Source organism: Schistocerca serialis, chromosome 11, assembly GCF_023864345.2.
Source record: "Schistocerca serialis cubense isolate TAMUIC-IGC-003099 chromosome 11, iqSchSeri2.2, whole genome shotgun sequence".
NCBI classification, from domain to species: domain Eukaryota; kingdom Metazoa; phylum Arthropoda; class Insecta; order Orthoptera; family Acrididae; genus Schistocerca; species Schistocerca serialis.
The window spans coordinates 60,424,219-60,446,729 of record NC_064648.1 but is presented as its reverse complement, the minus strand read 5'-3'; the positions used below and the strand labels follow the sequence as shown (position 1 = coordinate 60,446,729).

The following is a 22,511-nucleotide window of genomic DNA, read 5'->3' as shown; positions in this document are numbered from 1 at the left end:
TGATGTCACACAATAACATCAATCTTGAGCACATTCGGGTCCTGTGAGGTAGTGGTTACCGACAATGAACCGGATTTCACTTCCATGCGATTTAGGAAATTTCGCTTCAAAGTGAGAGAATGACCACCCTGTGTTTTCTGAATCTGGGATACTCAGAGAATTAATCGCAACCTGCTGGCAGCTCTTATCACATACCACCGTGAGGACTATACATGGAGGGATTCGTTATTGTCTTGGTTGGGATACGCCTTCTATACCGCAGCACACAAAGCTCATAAGCAGGCTCCAGTCGTCATCATATTAGCGTTTAAACTCAACAGAGCACCGTCTTGAATTTTTTGTCACTGAATGCTTTACTGCTGAGCAGATCGATGTTGAACAAATTAGAGACAAATGGAAAAGCGTGCATAAAAAAATTTTGAGTCCACCCATGATAGGATGGTGCAGAAAAACTATGCTGGAAGACTGCCAACCTCACTCCATGGAGCAGGGTGTGGTTAAAAAATTCAGTACAGTGAGCAGGGGATCAGCTAAAGTGATGGGGAAGCTGTTGCCCAGATCTGTGGAACTGACACAGATCTTGCCTTTAATGGCACCTTTTTCATGGGCGATATGCATACCAAGTAAACACTGAAAGTACCTCTATCCAATCCAGGAGGGACCAATAACACAGAAATCATATTGGTTATAAATGCCAAATGGGGCACAAGAGTTATGTTTAAGAGCGTGTCTCTGTAACTGTTTAGATTGTATACCTGTGTTTTGTGTGCAACACTTGACAAGGCTACTATTTTAGGTTTTCATCTCTTACCTCTGTCACTGTCCTTGGGGTATAGTAGAAGGGACGGTGACGGTACTTGCTCTGTTCAGGTGCACACCGCAGCCAACCACGGTGCTGCAAGAGCACACAGCTGGAGGTAGCACCTAGGCTACTGCAACAAGCGGGGACGCTGCAGCACCTGAACAGTGGTGACATCTTGACAGATGGAGTCTGTGTGTGCGGCAGTGAACGAGTAAACTTGACCACCTGAGATGGAGGTCGCAAGAGGCAGCTCGGCAGGGCAATCAAATGATGTTTATGTCATTGGCTGTGCTGACGTTTACTGAGAATTGTTCTCTTGGTATTGTCACCGATTTGAATGAGGAAGCATTAAAGACGCATGGATCTGGGAATCTTGTGGTCCCAAACAATTCTGAGTGTTGGTAAGGTAGTGTGTGTGTGTGTGTGTGTGTGTGTGTGTGTGTTTGTGTGTGTGTGTGTGCTCACTGACATCTCCCTGGTCCTTCGTCCCACAGTTAATCGCTGACGTCTCCACTGGTTGTGTAGTTGTGACCTGATGCCAGCCCGTGAGATGTCTCTGGGCTAGACACTTCTGCAGCTGAACACAAGAGGGGAGAAAGCGTTGCGCTCGTGGCTGGTCAGGTTCAGAGGGTATGGCTTCTACATCGACATCTACATCCGCATCCATACTCCGCAAGTCACCTGACGGTGTGTGGCGGAGGGTACCCTGAGTACCTCTATCGGTTCTCCCTTCTATTCCAGTCTCGTATTGTTCGTGTAAAGAAGGATTGTCGGTATGCCTCTGTGTGGGCTCTAATCTCTCTCATTTTATCCTCTTGGTCTCTTCGCGAGATATACGTAGGAGGGAGCAATATACTGCTTGACTCTTCGGTGAAGGTATGTTCTCGAAACTTCGACAAAAGCCCGTACCGAGCGTCTCTCCTGCAGAGTCTTCCACTGGAGTTTATCTATCATCTCCGTAACACTTTCGCGATTACTAAATGATTCTGTAACGAAGCGCGCTGCTCACCGTTGGATCTTCTCTATCTCTTCTGTCAACCGTATCTGGTACGGCCCCCACACTGCTGAGCAGTATTCAAGCAGTGGGCAAACATGTGCACTGTAACCTACTTCCTTTGTTTTCGGATTGCATTTCCTTAGGATTCTTCCAATGAATCTCAGTCTGGCATCTGCTTTACCAACGATCAACTTTATATGATCATTCCATTTTAAATCACTCCTAATGCGTACTCCCAGATAATTTATGGAATTAACTGCTTCCAGTTGCTGACCTGCTATTTTGTAGCTATATGATAAGGGATCTATCTTTCTATGTATTCGCAGCACATTACACTTGTCTACATTGAGATTCAATTGCCATTCCCTGCACCATGCGCCAATTCGCTGCAGATCCTCCCGCATTTAAGTACAATTTTCCAGTGTTACAACGTCTCGATATACCACAGCATCATCCGCAAAAAGCCTCAGTGAACTTCCGATGTCATCCACAAGGTCATTTACGTATATTGCGAATAGCAACGGTCCTACGACACTCCCCTGCGGCACACCTGAAATCACTCTTACTTCGGAAGACTTCTCTCCATTGAGAATGACATGCCGCGTTCTGTTATCTAGGAACTCTTGAATCCAATCACACAATTGGTCTGATAGTCCATATGCTCTTACTTTGTTCATTAAACGACTGTGGGGAACTGTATCGAACGCCTTGCGGAAGTCAAGAAACACGGCATCTACCTGTGAACCCGTGGTTATGTCCCCCTGAGTCTCGTGGACGAATAGCGCGAGCTGGGTTTCACACGATCGTCTTTTTCGAAACCCGTGCTGATTCTTACAGAGTAGATTTCTAGTCTCCAGAAAATTCATTATACTCGAACATATGTGTTCCAAAATAGACGTTAGAGATATAGGTCTATAGTTCTGCACATCTGTTCGACGTCCCTTCTTGAAAACGGGGATGACCTGTGCCCTTTTCCAATCCTTTGGAACGCTACGCTGTTCTAGAGACCTACGGTACACCGTTGCAAGGAGAGGGGCAAGTTCCTTCGCGTACTCTGTGTAAAATCGAACTGGTATCCCATCAGGTCCAGCGGCCTCTCCTCTTTTGAGCGATTTTAATTGTTTGTAAATCCCTCTGTCGTCTATTTCGATATCTACCATTTTGTCATCTGTGCTTGTATGCAGTCACGCAGCCACTGCTCGGTTAACGTCTTTGTTCAGGGCTGCTACTGTTTTGAGGTCAAAGGGCAGTGGGACCTGTGAATGGTTCCTGTTGTATTTGACATCTGGGCATATCTTCTTTACATATGACACCTTGCCCGTGACCCACCCACCTCATTCCTTGATGGTAGTTGACCAAATTTGTCTTTTCTTGTGGAGCAGTTGTATGTGTCTCGTGTACCTAGTCACCACGGTCTCAGGGCACCTTAACTACATCCTGTTTATTCTTAAAATGCAGGAGAAGCAAATAGCGGTGAGAAGAGATGATTGGTAGTAGTACGAGACTGGGACGTTCTTCAGATAACAACTGAATCTGGAGCTTGACCAGAGTTTGTGCTTTTGAATTAAGTCTTGGAGAAATTCTAGTTATTTGCAGTTTTACTTCAGACTTTTGATATCTAGCTTCAGTGCAATTCAAGTAATAACTGTGGCTGGAGCTTGAGCAGCATTTAGCCCAGTGAGCTAAGCCTCATGTTGATTTCTGAATATTATAAAAGTTGATACTGTGCTTTGTAATCTTCTGACTGACCACTGCGTTTTAAAATTTTTTAATAAGTAGCGTTACTATTAAAATTTAGATTAAGCAGGTGCCCATTTTATGGAACAATTGTGTGTATAATTGGAGCTGTGTTTTTTGCGAAGTAAAGACGATCTTAAAACGTGTACGTGTCTCTCAGCCTGCCGGTGTGGCCGAGCGGTTCTAGGCGCTTCAGTCTGGAACCGCGCGACCACTACGGTCGCAGGTTCGAATGATGCCTCTTGCATGGATGTGTGTGATGTGCTTAGGATAGTTAGGTTTAACTAGTTCTAAGTTCTGGGGGACTGATGACTTCAGATGTTACGTCCCACAGTGCTCAGAGCCATTTTTGTCTCTCAACCTAGGACTACCGCTCCCCAACGACCACATCTCCTATGAAATTGTGTATCTACGATTGCTAATAACAAGAGTGTCTCGTTTTTCATCCTACTTCAGAGGTACCTTCAGTAGTTGCCGTATGAGTAAGTGCTACGCGAGTATGTATGTTGCTCTGTCATCTTACATAGCCAGGTATTTTTTTTCTTTTTTTTTTTTACAAACTTTTCCTCTCTGTTCATTGCTTCTAATATGTTTCCCGATGGTTTCTTCTCATTGGTTTTTTCCTTCTACTTGTTGTGTCAGTTGTTCCTGTGGGCAAATTTGGCAAATTTCTGTTGACTGCTTTCCTGATGTAAGTTCAGTATAAGCGCTGTGTGTCTTACATGACCGTCGGTCGAGGTGGGTCTACTTCTGTTGTCTACCTATGCTGCAAGAGGCTTTTAAATGTACAGTAGATTTACAGGTTGCAGATGTCCGCAGCTGACCATCCTATGTAAGCAGACTATGAATTCATTGACCACTATATCAGTAGGACTGTACTCTTAAGCCCGTTCATACCCTTCTTATACTATTATCAACATTAAATTGCTTGAATTGCTGCAGTGTGTCTTCTTGTTACTCCTGTGTTACACACACAATGACTTGATGCATTCTGCTCTGATTAATTTCAAAACGCATGTTGAATAGTGTCTCTGTTGTAAGTCATTGGTCTGTATAATTATTGATCAGGTACAAATTGCACAGCATTTGACTTCGAAATGTATTGACTTAATAAAGAAGTCATGTGGGAAACATAGCAATTCACTATCTGATCGATATCGGTGAATGAATTTTTCACTCTGCAGCACAATGTGCGCGTATATGCAAGAAGCTGGCAGATTAAGACTGTGTACCAGACCAGCATTCGAAACCAGGACCTTTGTCTTCCAGAGACGAGTTCTCTACAGGCTGAGCTACACAAGCGCAACTCACGCCCCCTCCTCACAGCTCTACTTTCGTCAGTACCTCATTTCCTATCTTTGAAACTCCACAGAACTTTTCCTGCATAAGTAGCAGGATTAGCACTCCTGGAAGAACAGTTACTGCAGACACATGGCTCAGCCACAGCCTACGGGATGTTTCCAGAATGAAGACGTCCCCCAGGCTTTGGCTAATCCATGTGCACGCAATATCCTTTCTTCCAAGAGTGCTAGTCTTTCAAGCTACGCAGGAGAATTTCTGTGAAGGTTGGGAGGTATGAGATGAGTCACTGACGGAAGTAAAGCTGTGAGGCGGGTCGTGAGTCGTCGTTGCATAGCTCGGTTGTTAGAGCACTCGTCTCTGGAAGGCAAAGGTCCTGCTTTCGAATGCTGGTCTGGTACAAAGTCTGAATTGGTGAGGAAGTCTCTGCCTCTCCTATTACGTCTCTGATTTCCAAAAATAAAAGTGAACTTCGGGATGCATTTACACAAGAAATGCCACATGATGCCCAATATACACGAGGCTCATTTGCCAACGAAGCTCGATCCACTGCAGGGGCTCACTTAGAGTTACTGAAGCCTGAAATTCAGTCTCCACTCAATCATGTCCACAACAGGATTTGCTGGATTCCCTGCTTCTTATGAGCACGAGTATGACTGCCATGCAGCAGGTCCTGGTTCAATACCCGGGCAGGTCACAGATTTTCTCTGCTCGGGGACTGGGTGTTGTGTTGCCCTCTTCATTGTGGTTTTTGGGGTAAGTTCCTATGGGACGAAACTGCTGAGGTCATCGCTCCCTAGGCCTACACACTACTTAATCTAACTTAAACCAGCCTACGCTAAGGACACGCATGCCCGAGGGAGGATTCGAACCTCCGATGGGGTGAGCCGCGCGAACCGTGGCAAGGCGCCTCATCATTGACGTGAAAGTTGCCCAGTGTGGTGTCGACTGAAGAGACTTGCAACTCTCTGGCCGAATTTCCGCAACTGCGGACTTTCGACCATCAACACCGTATGATTATTTCGTTTCATTTTTCGTCCTTTCATCCATGATTTTCGAACTCAGCCACCAGAGCTTCTCATACGCATTCCTTGTACTAAGACAACCAACAGTCCTCCAGTCACTACACTTCCCCAGTGATGTTACTCCTACCTTCCACAATTCTTCATTTGTATAACTTATGAGATGTGTTGAATAACAGTGTAACAAACCCATTATTCCATACCCATTTTCAAAAGACAATTTTCTAAGATACATAACCATGAACTAAAGGAGAAACTGTATTAGACATATGAATGAGAAAGCTTTGGGAAAGGATACGGTCCGGTATAATACAGGGTGCTACAAAAAGGTACGGCCAAACTTTCAGGAAACATTCTCCACACACAAATAAAGAAAAGATGTTATGCGGACATGTGTCCGGAAACGCTTAATTTCCATGTTAGAGCTTATTTTAGTTTCGTCAGTATGTACTGTACTTCCTCGATTCACCGCCATGATTTCATACGTGATGCTCTACCTGTGCTGCTAGAACATGTGCCTTTACAAGTACGACACAACATGTGGTTCATGCACGACGAAGCTCCGGTACATTTCAGTCGAAGAGTTAGTACGCTTGCTCAACAACAGATTCGGTTACCGACGGATTGGTAGAGGCAGAACAATTCAATGGCCTCCACGCTCTCCTGACCTCAACCCTCTTGACTTTCACTTATGGGGGCATTTGAAAGCTCTTGTCTACGCAACCCCGGTACCAAATGTAGAGACTCTTCGTGCTCGTATTGTGGACGGCCGTGATACAATACGCCATTCTCCAGGGCTGCATCAGCGCATCAGGGATTCCATGCGACGGAGGGTGAATGCATGTATCCTCGCTAACGGAGGACATTTTGAACATTTCCTGTAACAAAGTGTTTGAAGTCACGCTGGTACGTTCTGTTGCTGTGTGTTTCCATTCCATGATTAATGTGATTTGAAGAGAAGTAATAAAATGAGCTCTAACATGGAAAGTAAGCGTTTCCGGACACATGTCCACGTAACATATTTTCTTTGTTTGTGTGTGAGGAATGTTTACTGAAAGTTTGGCCGTACCGTTTTGTAACACCCCGTATATTTCCCATACAAGTGCGACTGAGTGATTAAGAACTGAATATAATTCTCACTGGATCCACCTTCTCCGATTTTAGTTTTTTCCACATTATAACTTAAAAACTACAAAAAAGCAGTAATTTTTCGTGAGAAACGTTACGTCTTTTGTGGAAAAATTGAGAGAAAGTTGAATTAGTTTTTTACCGTAAGTATTCGTTAACGCACCAGTTGTGCACATACACTCCTGGAAATGGAAAAAAGAACACATTGACACCGGTGTGTCAGACCCACCATACTTGCTCCGGACACTGCGAGAGGGCTGTACAAGCAATGATCACACGCACGGCACAGCGGACACACCAGGAACCGCGGTGTTAGCCGTCGAATGGCGCTAGCTGCGCAGCATTTGTGCACCGCCGCCGTCAGTGTCAGCCAGTTTGCCGTGGCATACGGAGCTCCATCGCAGTCTTTAACACTGGTAGCATGCCGCGACAGCGTGGACGTGAACCGTATGTGCAGTTGACGAACTTTGAGCGAGGGCGTATAGTGGGCATGCGGGAGGCCGGGTGGACGTACCGCCGAATTGCTCAACACGTGGGGCGTGAGGTCTCCACAGTACATCGATGTCGTCGCCAGTGGTCGGCGGAAGGTGCACGTGCCCGTCGACCTGGGACCGGACCGCAGCGACGCACGGATGCACGCCAAGACTGTAGGATCCTACGCAGTGCCGTAGGGGACCGCACCGCCACTTCCCAGCAAATTAGGGGCACTGTTGCTCCTGGGGTATCGGCGAGGACCATTCGCAACCGTCTCCATGAAGCTGGGCTACGGTCCCGCACACCGTTAGGCCGTCTTCCGCTCACGCCCCAACATCGTGCAGCCCGCCTCCAGTGGTGTCGCGACAGGCGTGAATGGAGGGACGAATGGAGACGTGTCGTCTTCAGCGATGAGAGTCGCTTCTGCCTTGGTGCCAATGATGGTCGTATGCGTGTTTGGCGCCGTGCAGGTGAGCGCCACAATCAGGACTGCATACGACCGAGGCACACAGGGCCAACATCCGGCATCATGGTGTGGGGAGCGATCTCCTACACTGGCCGTACATCACTGGTGATCGTCGAGGGGACACTGAATAGTGCACGGTACATCCAAACCGTCATCGATCCCATCGTTCTACCATTCCTAGACCGGCAAGGGAACTTGCTGTTCCAACAGGACAATGTACGTCCGCATGTATCCCGTGCCACCCAACCTGCTCTAGAAGGTGTAAGTCAACTACCCTGGCCAGCAAGATCTCCGGATCTGTCCCCCATTGAGCATGTTTGGGACTGGATGAAGCGTCGTCTCACGCGGTCTGCACGTCCAGCACGAACGCTGGTCCAACTGAGGCGCCAGGTGGAAATGGCATGGCAAGCCGTTCCACTGGACTACATCCAGCATCTCTACGATCGTCTCCATGGGAGAATAGCAGCCTGCATTGCTGCGAAAGGTGGATATACACTGTACTAGTGCCGACATTGTGCATGCTCTGTTGCCTGTGTCTATGTACCTGTGGTTCTGTCAGTGTGATCATGTGATGTATCTGACCCCAGGAATGTGTCAATAAAGTTTCCCCTTCCTGGGACAATGAATTCACGGTGTTCTTATTTCAATTTCCAGGAGTGTACATTGCTGCAACTCACCGTAAGCGAGACACAGCGGCGTCGTCAGGTGGAGGGGTGTGCTGGGAAGACGTGACTGGTGCAGCTGTGGCAGGTGTCTGAGCACTGGTGGCGGGCCCCTCCTCTGTAGTCGCTGGTGTGCTGCAAAGAGAGAGGGGCAGTGTAGGCGGGCGTGTTCTCACGCTGCCAGAGGGCAGCATACCACAAATAATACTGATGAGCAGTTGTCTACATACATACACTATTGGTCATTAAAACTGCTACACCACGAAGATGACGTGCTACAGACGCGAAATTTAACCGACAGGAAGAAGATGCCGTGATATGCAAATGATTAGTTTTTCAGAGCATTCACACAATGTTGGTGCCGGTGGCGACACCTACAACCTGCGGACATGAGGAACGTTTCCAACCGATTTCTTATTTACAAACAGCAGTTGACCGGCGTTGTCTGGTTAAACGTTGTTGTGATGCCTCGTGTAAGGAGGAGAAATGCGTACTATCACGTTTCCGACTTGGATAAAGGTCACATTGTAGCCTATCGCTATTGCGGTTTATCGTATCGCGACATTGCTGCTCGCATTGGTCGAGATCCAATGACTGCTAGCAGAATATGGGATCGGTGAGTTCAGGAGGGTAATACGGAACGCCGTGCTGGAACCCAGCGGCCTCGTATCACTAGCAGTCGAGATGACAGGCATCTTATCCGCATGGCTGTAACGGATCGTGCAGCCACGTCTCGATCCCTGTGTCATAAGATGGGGACGTTTGCAAGAGAACAACCATCTGCACGAACAGTTCGACGACGTTTGCAGCAGCATGGACTATCAGCTCGGAGACCATGGCTGTGGTTACCCTTGACGCTGCATCACAGACAGGGGCGCATGTGATGGTGTACTCAACGACGAACCTGGGTGCACGAATGGCAAAACGTCATTTTTTTCGGTTGAATCCAGGTTCTGTTTACAGCATAATGATGGTCGCATCCGTGTTTGACGACATCGCGGTGAACGCACATTGGATGCATGTATTAGTCATTGCCATACTGGCGTATCACCCGGCGTGATGGTATGGGGTGCCATTGGTTACACGTCTCGGTCACGTCTTGTTCGCATTGACGGCACTTTGAACAGTGGACGTTACATTTCAGATGTGTTACGACCCGTCGCTCTACCCTTCATTCGATCCCTGCGAAACCCTTTATTTCAGCAGGATAATGCACGACCGCATGTTGCAGATCCATTACATTCTCCAGATCTCTCACGAATTGAACAATTGAAAACGTCTGGTCAATGGTGGCCGAGCAACTGGCTCGTCACAATACGCCAGTCACTACTCTTGATGAACTGTGGTATCTTGTGTGAAGCTGCATGGGCAGCTGTACCTGTACACGCCATCCAAACTCTGTTTGACTTAATGTCCAGACGTATCAAGACCGTTATTACAGCCAGAGTTGGTTGTTCTGGGTACTGATTTCTCACGATCTATGCACCAAAATTGCATGAAAATGTAATCACATGTCAGTTCTAGTATAATATATTTGTCCAACGAATACCTGTTTATCATCGGCATTTCTTCTTGGTGTAGCAATTTTAATAGCCACTAGTGTATGACAGAGCACACTCCACCAACAAAGGTAGTCAGTCACTCAACATGAACCACTTGGGGCTCCAAAAAGACTAATCAGTTTCTACAGCCATAGCTTAGTATGATAAATAAGAAATTGTTCCAAATGAAGCGCAAACTAAAAACAAATATAAGGACAAAGTAGTTGCTGGAATGAGAGCAGAGTTATTAGGCAGGAAAGGTCAAATATGTCACTTCAGCCAATGATCAATCAGGAGTTAGCAGTGCAGTAATCAGGCTGTCCCACGTATTTGAATGTACATAATATAAACAGCACTACGTGGTCTAGGTTTAGCGCCTTTGATTAACAATCAAAATGTCCTCGGTCCTGCGTTCGAAACCCGCCTGTCTTTAAATTTGGATTAATAATCAGCATTGACGGCCAACGACTTCTGGCATAAAAAGTAACCCTCACTCTGCCAGCGGCCTTATAAAAGGGGACAGAGAAGCAAATAGAGGTTAAGGTGGGAAACTGTCCCTAAAGGAGGAAGAATCAGCAATGATCAACGGTCTGAGGATGGAGACGGCAACGGAAATCTCTTCAGTAAGGACACACAATGTGTATCCACAGGACATGTGGCCTGTAACTGAAAAATTTTCATGATGATCTCTCCACTGGCAGGAGATTCCAGAAAAGTCCCCCATTTGGATCTTCTGGAGGGGACTGCCAACGGGAAGCTGATCATGAGAAAAGACATGAATAACCAACGGATGGAAACGTTCTACGAGTGAGGGGGTGGAATCTCAGAAGCTTTAAAGTGGTAGGGAAGCTTGAAAATCTGAAGAGGGAAATGCAAAGGCTTGAGCTAGGTACAGTAGGGATCAGTGAAGTGAAATGGAAAGGACAAGGATTTCTGATCAGATCAATATAGGGTAATATCAACAGCACCGCAAATGGTAAAATGGGACTAGGATTTGTTATGAATACGATGGTGGGGCAGAGAGTGTTTCCTGAGAACAGTCCAGTGATAGGTCTATTCTTATCAGAATCGACAGCAAACCAACACCGACAACCATAGTTCAAATATACATGCAGATGTCACATCCTCAAGAGCTATAGAGTATATATGAGGATATTGGAAAGATAATACGGTACATAAAGGGAGATGAAAGTCTAATAGTCAAGGATAATTGGAATGCAGTTCTAGGGAAGGAGTAGAAGAAAGTTTTACAGGAGAATGTGGGCTTGGGACAAGGAATGAGAAGGAGAAAGACTAAGTGAGTTGTGTTTCATCTAGTAATAGCGAATATTCTGTTCAAGAATCACAAGAGGAGAAGGTATATTTGGAGAAGGCCGAATGATACTGGAATATTTCAGTTAGAATACATCATGGTCAGAAAGAGGTTCCAAAATCAGATACTGGATTATAAGGCTTACCCAGGATCTGGTATAGACTCAAATCACAATGTAGTGAAGAGTAGGCGGAAGTTTAAGTGATTAGTCAGGAAGAATCAATATGAAAGAAATGGGATAGGGAAGTACTAAGGAATGACGAGATACGCCTGAAGTTCTCTCGGGCTATAGATACAGCAGTAAGGAATAGTTCAGTAGCCAGTACAGTTGAAGAGGAATGGACATGTCTAAAAAGAGCAATCACAGAAGTTGGAAAGAAAAATATAGATACAACGAAGGGAACTGGGAAGAAACCATGGGTAACAGAAGAAATACTTCAGTTGACTGACGAAATAAGGAAGTGAATATTGTTTATGGAAATTCAGTGATACAGAAATACAAGTCGCTGAGGAATGGAATAAACAGGAAGTGCAGGGAAGCTAAGAGGAAATGGCTTCATGAAAAATGTGAAGAAATCGAAAAAGAAATGATTGTTGGAAGAACTGACTCAGCATATAGGAAAGTGAAAACAGTCTTCCGTGAAACTGAAAGCAAAGGTGGTACCTTTGAGAGTGCAACGCAGAGGAGAGAACGGATATGTGTAAAAAACAGAACACATTGAAGGCCTGTATCAGGGGGAAGATTTGTCTGATGTGATAGAAGAAGAAACAGGAGTCGATTTAGAAGAGATGGGGGATCCAATATGAGAATCAGAATTTAAGAGAGCTTTGGAGGACTTAAGATCAAATAAGGCACAAAAAATAGATAACATTCCATCAGAAATTCTAAAATCATTGGGAAAGTAGCATCAAACGACGTTTCACGTTGGTGTCTAGAATGTATGAGTCTGACGACATGCCATCTGACTTTCGAAAAAAATATCATCACAGTTCCGAAAACTGCAAGAGCTGATAAGTGCGGGAATTATGGCACAGTCAGCTTAAAATCTCATTCATCAATGTTACTTACAAGATTCAGATACATAACAATGGAAAATAAAATTGAGGATGCGTAAGATGACTCTTAGTTTGGCTTTAGGATGGTAAAGGCCCCAGAGAGGCAATTCTGGCATCGGGGTTGATAATGGAAGCGGGACTAAAGAAAAATCAAGACACATTCATAGAATTTTATGACTTGAAAAAGGCGGTCGACAATGTAAATGGTGCAAGATGTTCAAAATTCTGAGAAAAACAGGGCTAAGCTATCGAAAGAGACATGTAATATACAATTCGTACAAGAACCAAAAGGTTATAATAAGAGTATACAACCAAGAAATAAGTGATCGGATTAAAAAGAGGATATAGTCTTTCGCCGATAATGTTCAAACTGTACTTCGAAGAAGTAATGATGGAAATAAAAGAAACATTCAGGGGTGGAATTGAAAATCCGGGTGAAAGGATGTCAATGATATGATTCGCTGATGACATTGTTATTTTGAGTGAAAGTGAAGAAGAATTAGATGATCTGCTAAATGGTGTGAACAGTCTAATGGTTAGAGAAAACGGACTGGGAGTAAATCGAAGAAAGACGAAAGTAATGGCAGTGTCAGAAATGAGAACACCGAGAAACTTAACATAAGGATTGATGATCACGAAGTAGATGAAGTTAAAGAATTCTACTACTTAGGCAGCAAAATAACCAATGAAGGAAGGAGCAAGCAGAACAACAAAAACAAACTAGTAAAAAGAGCATTCCTGGCCAAGAGGTCTATTAGTATCAAACATAGGCTTCAATTTGATGAAAATGTTTCTGAGAATATACGTTTAAATCACAGCATTGTATGGCAGTGAAACATGGACTGTGGGAAAACCAACAGAAGAGAATCGAAGCATTTGAGATGTGGTGCTACAGACGAATGTTGAAAATTAGGTGGATAGATAAGGTAAGGAATGAGAAGGCTCTGTGCAGAATTGGAGAGGAATGGAATATCTGGAAAACACTGACAAGAAGAAAATATAGGATGATACGACATCTGTTAAGACGTCATGGAATGTGTTCCATGGTACTAGAGGGAACTGTAGAGGGCCAAAAATGTAGATGGAGGCAGATATTGAAATACATCCAGCAAATAATTGAGGCCATAGGTCGCGGCTGCTTCTCTGAGATGAATAGGTTGGCATGGGAGATGAGTTCGTGGCGGGCAGGATCAAACCAGTCAGAAGATTGATGACTCAAAAAAATCTAAACATATGATCATGAAATTGCGTTCAAAGTGTTCGTTGCTCATGGGTCACGGACAGGGCTATACGAAGCACAGACAGTACACAGGAGGACAACAAGTTTTGAACATGGCAGGAAAGGTAATTCGGAGAAGGTGCCGTGCAAAAAGGTGAGGATTCACGACAGAATGGAGCTAAGGCAATACGATATTTGACTGTCATAAAACTATTAAGACAGAAATTTAAATATTATTCAATAAATAGAGTTTATACATAAGGGCAAGAAGCACTAACTCAATAGGCGAACATTACGCATTGTCTGATTGCAGTGTTGGTTAGTGTGTGAGGAAGATCAGTAAAGAGAATCAATGAAAAAATGTGCTAAAACGTGGAATTTGATCAAACGTTGTCATTTCAGCAAAATTAAAAATTTTATTTAGTGGGGTACTCTGGTGTAGTCGGTATTCGTACTTACGAGATTTGGAATGGAAAAGCAGCTGTTGAATGGAGCAGTCGATGTTAGTGGAAATTATGACAAAGAGTCTACATAAGAAAATGACTAAGTTCATTTCTATGAAGACTCAAGAAAACTTTATTCTATAAATGTAATAATTAAAGTCAGCTAGCTATGTATTCTGCCTGTGAGGAGATAGCATGCTACCTAATGTCTGGAAGCTGAATAATAATCATTGGTGTGTGTGTGTGTGTGTGTGTGTGTGTGTGTGTGTGTGTGTGTGTGAGAGAGAGAGAGAGAGAGAGAGAGAGAGAGATTTATGGCAACATAACGTGTTGTTGTGGGGGTATTAATTTAGTACAGAAGCTTGAGATGGAAATGCAGGAGAGGTGCATGAGAAGTTTTATGGTATGTTGATGTTATCATGAGCAGATGCAGAACTACCAGGCGGTAGTGTGTGCATCCCAAGTGGATGAAGAAGGTAAAGGTTAGGAATTAAAATAAGTATTGTACAAAAATTATCAAGAGCGTTTCCAAAGGTTACTTTGATTGAAGCATATGGAACTACATCTATGTGTAACGTTTCACTATTACGATTTATTCAAAGGCAGCAGTGGAGATATATTTCACTTTCACACATTAATTTTCATAGTAAATTACTTATATTTAAAGTTCTCCTGAGACATTTTAAGTCTCCTCTTTATCTGCGATAATGATAGAAGCAGACGAGGTGAATTAAAATTTGTGCCGCAGCCGGGACTCGAACGCGCGACTTCTTGCTTATTAGGAAGAACTGCTAACCAGTATGGTACCTAGTGCTGCGGTGGCGTAATTGTTAGCATTTGTGCCTAATAAGCAAGAAGAGATAGGTTCGAGCCCCGGCGCAGTGGAAATCTTAGTTAATGTCTTCTGCTTCCAAATTACGTTGAACCAGAGAGGCTGAGATTGAGAAAACTGCAACAGAGGCTAAAAGTAGAAGTAAAAGAAGCCTAGCCGGTGCCATATTATCTGCGCAATGTTATCTCAAAGAGACTGTTTATAGTTTGGCAAGTAGCCCACTACTACTGTACATTATTTGAATGTATTCGAAAGAAAGTGACTAGACTTGAATGAAACGTAGGTACCTACGAAACAGTATGTAACAAAGGATTGTTGGATCTACACTTCTCATCAGTAGTAAGTAGGTTGGAGATTTATTAGTGACTCCAATACATGGGATGTGGACGGTCACATGCTGTGCAAGAGTAGTAGGAAACTTGGTGGAATTCGCTTAATGTCCTTTAATAACGCAATAGACAACTTCAAACAAGAAAGGTTAGAGATCTGATACTATCTCCTCCAGAATGCAGTACAGACTGTCAGTCACTGTACATGGTCCCTTTTTGCATGTTGTACAAGGAAGTATACCTAAGTACAACAAATATTCTGAGCTACTGTTGGACTCAGGTGGCTAGGAATGCGAAGGGAAGGCTCAGAATCTACATCTGCATCTACATGGATACTCTGCAAACTATCGTGACGTGTACGGCAGAGGGTACGTCTCATTGTACAATTTATTAGGGTTTCTCCCTGTTCCATTCAGCATGGAGTGCGGCAATAATGATTGTCTTAATGCCTCTGTGCCTGCGGTAATTACTCTCATATTGTCCTCACGCTCCCTATGTGAACAATACATAAGCGCTCTACATCTACATCTACGTGGATACTCTGCAAATCACATTTAAGTGGCTATTATTCCAATCTCGTATCGTGCGCGGAAAGAACGAACACCTATATCTTTCCGTGCGAGCTCCTATTTCCACAATTTTATCATGGTGATTGTTTCTCCCTACGTAGGTCGGCGTCATCAAAATATTTTCACATTCGGAGGAGAAAGTTGGTGATTGAATTTCGTGAGAAGATCCCGCCGCAACGAAAAACGGCTTTGTTTTAATGATGTGCACCCTAAATACTGTATCATTTCAACTACAATCTCTCCCCTATTTCGCCATAATACAAAACGTGCTGCACTTCTTTGAACTTTTTCCATGTGTTCCGTCAATTCTATCTGATAAGGATCCCACACCACGCAGCAGTATTCTAAAAGTGTAATGTGGGCAGTTTCCCTAGTAGATCTGTTAGATTTTCTAAGTGTCCTGCCAGTGAAACGCAGTCTTCGGTTAGCCATCCCCACAACATTTTCTGTGCGTTATTTCCAATTTAACCTGGCTAGCGGTGATACCCCTACAGCGCGGTAAGAAAGCACAGGCAGTGCTGAGTCAGAGACGGTGCAGGACGGAGCTGTCGCGCCGCGACTTTCACGCCTTGATTTTTTACGATTATAAAAAGGGTTTAAGTGGCAAAGAATGCCATTCTTCTAGGCTGTGTGTTTTTGGTGAAGCTTCCCCTTCTAGGACCACAGTTAGAAATTGGTTTCGCGAGTTTTCGAGGGATCGGCAGTCAATTGAAGATGAACCTCGTTCTGGTCGGCCAGCAGCAGCTGTGACTCCTGAAAACATTGATGCTGTGAGGAAAATGATCAATGAAGATCCACATCTTACATTTTGCGAAATTGAAGGGACCCTAAATATTGGATCAACAGCAGCACAGACCGTCGTTCATAGTCACTTAGGCCTTACTAGGAGATGTGCCCGTTGGGTTCCACATTCCATAACAGAAAGCCAAAAGGAGGCGAGAGTGGACTGGTGTCGTTTCATGCTCGAAAAATTCAATGGAGGGAAGTCCCAAGACACCTACAATATCGTCACAGGTGATGAAACGTGGGTCTACCATTACGACCCTGAAACGAAGAGACAGTCTTCTGTGTGGTGCTTTCCAGGGGAGGAACCACCCACAAAAGTTCGACGAAGTCGGAGCTCTGGGAAAAAGATGGTGGCAACTTTTTTCACAAAGATCGGGCATCTCACCTCTGTGACCTCGGACACACGTCGTACAGTCAATGCTGAATGGTACGTGAACGATTGTCTTCCAAAACTCATCGCCACATGGAAGTCACAGCATCCAAAGTCCAAGAGTGGGCACCTTCTGTTGCATCACGACAATGCATCTGTGCTGCCAGAACGATGGACTTTCTGGAGAAGGAAAAAGTGCGAGTGGTACCCCATCCCCTCTATTCACCTGACCTGACCCCCCCTGTGCCTTCTTTCTGTTCCCTAAGACTAAGCAAAAAATTCGAGGGCAGCGGTTATCATCAGCTGAAGAGGCCATGTCAGTGTACAAGAGCGCACTAAGTGACATCCCAAAAGAAGCTTGGACTGACACATTTTGTAAGTGGTTTCAGAGAATGGAAAAATGTATACATGCTAATGGAGAGTATTTTGAAAAGTTGTAAACGTTTTTCTGCAAATAAAATTTTTTTCACACATTCTGCTAGAAACTTTCGGCATAGCCCTTGTATATGCTCTAATTTTTATGTTTTACATCCACTAGCCTTCCTCTGTAGCCTATATGAAGGGCTTATGTCAGTAGTGGGACAAGTCCATTACCTCCACTTTTCTGTCTATAATGCTTCTGAAATTAATGAGCCAACAAACAGAAAGTAAGGTTCATCTTTAGCAAGAAGCCATATGCTTGAATATTTCTGGTATCTCAACTGCAGATTTTTCAGCGCTCATTTAACTTTAGTACTCTGTATCTCAATATGAACAAAAATGGACTTGTACCACTATTGAAATACGCCCTTCATATGACACCACCAATCCATTCACACGTTCAGGAGTGACCAGTTACAGAGGCGCTTGAATGGTTCTTTGTTATTTGATGGGGAGTAGGAGATTGGTGTTTAATGTCCTGACAACAGTGACGTCATTAGAAACGGGTTTGTTATTCTAGTCCAGGCACCGGCGAGTGTCTTATGCTTGTCAGACGTTGAGTTTTAGTGTCCTGCAGTGCGATCATCAATACTAATGCAAGGCTCCCTACTTGTGCCAGTATCTCATGAGAGACTCGTGAAAGCTGGCACTGTCAGGTCAGGCTGCTGAGGTGTGCAGCCATACATGTGTCAGCTCCACAGTGTAGGTGCCACATAATGCTTACTGTGAGATAGGATTGCGGGGATGATGTTATAACACTGGGAGGCTTTAGTAAATCTAACAGTTTCGCCAAGTCATGATTTACTGCATGGCAGTATGAAATGTTGAATAATGTCGATATATCTCTTGCCTCCTTAAAGTGTGTTGCAGCATACTACAATGTTCCTGGTGTCGGTAAAGAGTGATATACTTATTCCTCATATTCTTGTAGCGTAACATCATTTATACATATCTTATTTTCAGCAGCAACAGCAGTGCAACTTAACTACTTGAGACTACATTTCTTAAAGAAATGCACTGTCATCCATACATCATTCAGAAGAAGGTATAGCTCTCGCCTGCCTAGCTGCAAACTGCACACATCACTGTGTCTGTTTGTGTACAATGCGGAACATCTTTGTGTGCACAGCAAGAATGACACAAGCTAAGTACACCATCAACACATCATTGGTTCAATGGCTTGATGCCAAAAGTTAAATATCGATTTGCTGTAGACAAGCAGTGTAACATACCTAATGACTGCAAATGAGCTCGGATTGTTTAAGGGGACCACACCACAGTTCAGGTCGAAAAAAATTGATTTTCGGTTTTCATCATATTTCAATGTATTAAGGCTTTATTTAAGTACTCTGAAAATGATTTTGCTGAAAAAAAAGTTTTTCAAGCCTTTAAAGAGCATTTTCCTACCACATGTGTCTATGTGCCATGCCCACTTTTCTGTCACCAACATTTCAGCAAACATTTTAAATCTTTGTATCCCGTATTGCATGTTAGGGATTTTTTTTATGCCCGAGTGTGTTGGCTATCCTTGGAATGCAACAGTCGGTATTCTTTTGTTCCTGCTGTTTGTAAACAACACGCCTTCAAACACGGGGTTAGTTTTGTTCATGTGTGATTGCGAGTAGATGTTATACTTACCTTTGCATTGCCTGTTTACGTGTGTTTTGTTGTATTTGTTGAAGATGACGAAACTTAAAGGCATTTTCAAGAAACGACAATTTAGAGGAAACAAGTTTAGAAAGCTTTCTTTACAAGAGGTTATGTCGCCTGGCAACGATGTTTCTAATTGTAATTATTCAACAAGTGCATCATCAAAGACGCTCTCACCATTTCAAGAGAGTTACAACGAATTTGCTGTAAGTGACAAGGGGTGCAGTAACATTATTATAAATTTGAGAATATTATCAGATGTAATTTCTAAATTTGTTCAATGTAGACAGTGTGGTGAGTCACAGAGTATGAAAATTTGTAAGGGTGCAAGTGGGAGAAAAGGCCTAGCAATTGCTTTGGATTTAATTTGCACTAAATGCTCAGCTGTCATTTCATTTATGAGTTCTTCAAAACCAGATGCAAGTCGCCCTTATGAAATCAATACTAGATTAGTTTATGCCTTACGATCCACTGGCAAGGGCATGGCTGGAGGGAGAACATTTTGTGCAGTGACGAACTTACATCAACTACCAAATAAATTTGAAAAACTGGCTGCAATATTAGAGAAAGCTGTATGTGAGGTCAGTGAGGAAAGCATGAAAATGGCTGCTAGGGAAGCAGTGGAAGAAAATGGTGGATGTATGGGTACTACAGTTGCAGTTGATGTAAGTTGGCAGAAAAGAGGACATACTTTTCTGAATGGAGTAGTGACTGCCACGAGTGTAGACACTGGTAAAGTGTTAGATGTTGAGAAAATGTCTAAATATTGCAAATGTTGGAAAGTCAATGAACATTAAGAACACAACTGTGTGGCTAATTTTACAGGAACAAGTGGTGGTATGGAAATTCATGGAATACAAAAAATATTTCATCGCTCCGTAGAAACAAGAGGCGCACGGTACACCAATATTTGGGCGATGGTGACAGCAAGGCATACAACAATGTGGTGAACTCTAAGCCATATAGATATGCCATTATTAGCAAAATAGAATATGTAGGCCATCTTCAAAAACGTTTGAGAACAAAGCTGAGAAAACTAACTGTTGATATGAGAGGAAAAAAATTAGAAGATGGAAAATTACTGACCGGACAGGGTCGGTTATCTAAAACTGAAATAGAAAACTTGCAGGTACACTATGAGCAGGCAATCAGGAGAAATAAAGAGAATTTGGAGGCAATGAAGAGAGACGTTTGGGCCATATTCTTCCATAAGTCCTCTACTGATGATAAGCCATGTCATGGATTGTGTCCATCAGGAGAAAATTCGTGGTGCAAATACTATAGCGTTCAGGCAACTGAAGAATCTTATTCTCGCCAGCATTCTCATCCTGCTGCTGTTATTACAGCAATTAAACCTATTTTCGGAGATTTGGCTCATGCTGACCTTCTAAGGAAATGTCTGCGTGGGCAGACATAGAACCCAAATGAATGTTTCAGCAGCATAATTTGGAACCAGCTTGCTAAAACTGTATTTGTAGGTGTGCATACAATGAAACTTGGAGTTCATGATGCTGTTATTACATTCAATTGTGGTAATAGTGGAAAGTGTTGGGTACTGAAAAAGCTGGGAATTAATCTTGGTGAAAGTATGATCACTGGGCTGCAACATTGCGATAAAATGAGGATAGCCGACGCAGACAGGTCTGCATCTGATATGGCCAAGAAAGCAAGATAAACATCCAGGAAGGTGGAAAAGAAGCTGGAAGACCTACTAGAGGCCAAAGAAGGGCCATCATATGCAGCAGGACACTTTTAATTAACTGTATTTCAAAAGTTTTTTCTTTAAAGTCAATTTCTTGAAAACTAAAATTTTCAGTAAATTAGGCCCCATTATATCAGAAACTATCATAGACGAATCAATTTAATTTTCCGAGACTCTGCATAACATAAAAAGCCACCTCTGGTACCACAATCATTAATATTCCCCCATTATGAAGTTCAGAAAAAAATATTTTCTGCAGAAAAAACTTATTATTTTTTGTTAATAAATTTAAAAAAGTATTCCTTAAAAACTATAAAATGGATAAAGTAGATTTTAGCACAGTTGACTCTATTAGCATCATGCAACATACAGTAGAAATATTAATGTTCTGCACCAAATAGTTTTTATCAGAAATGGCTCAGATACTTGCCTAAATTAACATGGGTTAGATAGGCAGGGTGTGGGTCCCCTTAAAAGCCCAAACAGTTTATGAGTCCATGAAAAATTTCAATCTGCCATGTTGTTTTCTTAGATAACTTGACTGCTAATAAACAGAATTCAGTTTTGCAGATTCGTAGAGGCTCTTATGAAAATTCAGTATAAACACTGTAAGCTGTTAGTAAATGTCCATCAATGATGGTGTGTATTACAGCACACACACACGTCAAAGGAAACTCACTGGGAAACTATATAGGCTTGGCAACCAAAAAGAAAATCATGTAGAGATGGGAAGCTCAAAGGAATGGCTTGTCTGGTGCTTACCTGATTTCCGCTGGTGGATCAGCGAGCAGCCGACTCACTTCGATCAGTTCTTGAGGGTGGCTGCACATGGCGTCGGCCCAGCCCTGCGTGGCCAACACCTGGAAGTTGTGGGCCTTTATGAAGGCGATGGCGGCCGCTGTAAGCTTCGGACACGAGTGCCTCACTGCCAGCACAGCTGCGGCCGCTGCGTTCTCAGTGGTCAGCTGAGCCGCCACCTGCTGCTCACAGGCATCCTTCAGGGCTGACAGGCCGTACTTGTCGGCTGCAGCCAGCAGGTGTCGTGCCGTGCCGGACAGCTGGGGGGTCTGCAGGGTGTACATGTAGGACAGCACCTGCCTCATCACTTCACCCTCCACGTCTGTAATGCTGACCCTTCCGCTGCTGGCTTCCAGCGTGTCATGCTGGAACATTGCCTGGAACACGGGGCTCCTGGCGGCCAGGACAGCGCGGTGGGCCGCGAGCTGCGTCTCGCCCGCCACCAGGGTGACGACGGCACCTTCCCCCGCGTCGAGAAGGGCACCCAGGTCCACGGCGCCAGCCACTTGAACGCCTTTAACTGCCGCCATTGTAGATAAACCTGAAACACAGCGCCGGTGAGCAGCCCTTCTCCCTTCTGCACCACCCGCAAGACCTTTACGATGCTTGTGCAGACTTGTTTGCGGCGAAAACTAGTAAAAGCTGTTCGTAACAAGTCAACTGCAACACCGTGGTACACTACGTGATCAAAAATATCCGGACACCCCTAAAAACATGCGTTTTCATGTTAGATGCATTGTGCTGCCACCTACTGCCAGGTACCCGGTATTAGCGACCTCAGTAGTCATTAGACATCTTGAGAAACCAGACTGGGGTGCTCCGCAGAACTCATCGACTTCGAACGTTGTCTGGTGATTGGGTGTCACTCGTGTCATACGTCTGCACGCGAGATTTCCA

The 22,511-nt window shown here is 43.9% G+C and overlaps 1 protein-coding gene across 1 annotated transcript in view; it reads right to left on the bottom strand.

The window, feature by feature from the left end:
• LOC126426439 (poly [ADP-ribose] polymerase tankyrase-like) overlaps nucleotides 1–22,152 on the bottom strand; it is a 44,958-nt gene extending 22,806 nt beyond the window's left edge. Inside the window, exons 1-2 of the mRNA XM_050088355.1 lie at nucleotides 21,579–22,152; nucleotides 8,603–8,722 (exon numbers count right to left, since the gene is read on the bottom strand). Of these exons, the coding sequence (XP_049944312.1) occupies nucleotides 8,603–8,722; nucleotides 21,579–22,144 (686 nt within the window). The 5' untranslated portion in view covers nucleotides 22,145–22,152. The remainder of the gene's footprint in view (nucleotides 1–8,602; nucleotides 8,723–21,578) is intronic.
• Nucleotides 22,153–22,511: the final 359 nt, after the last annotated feature.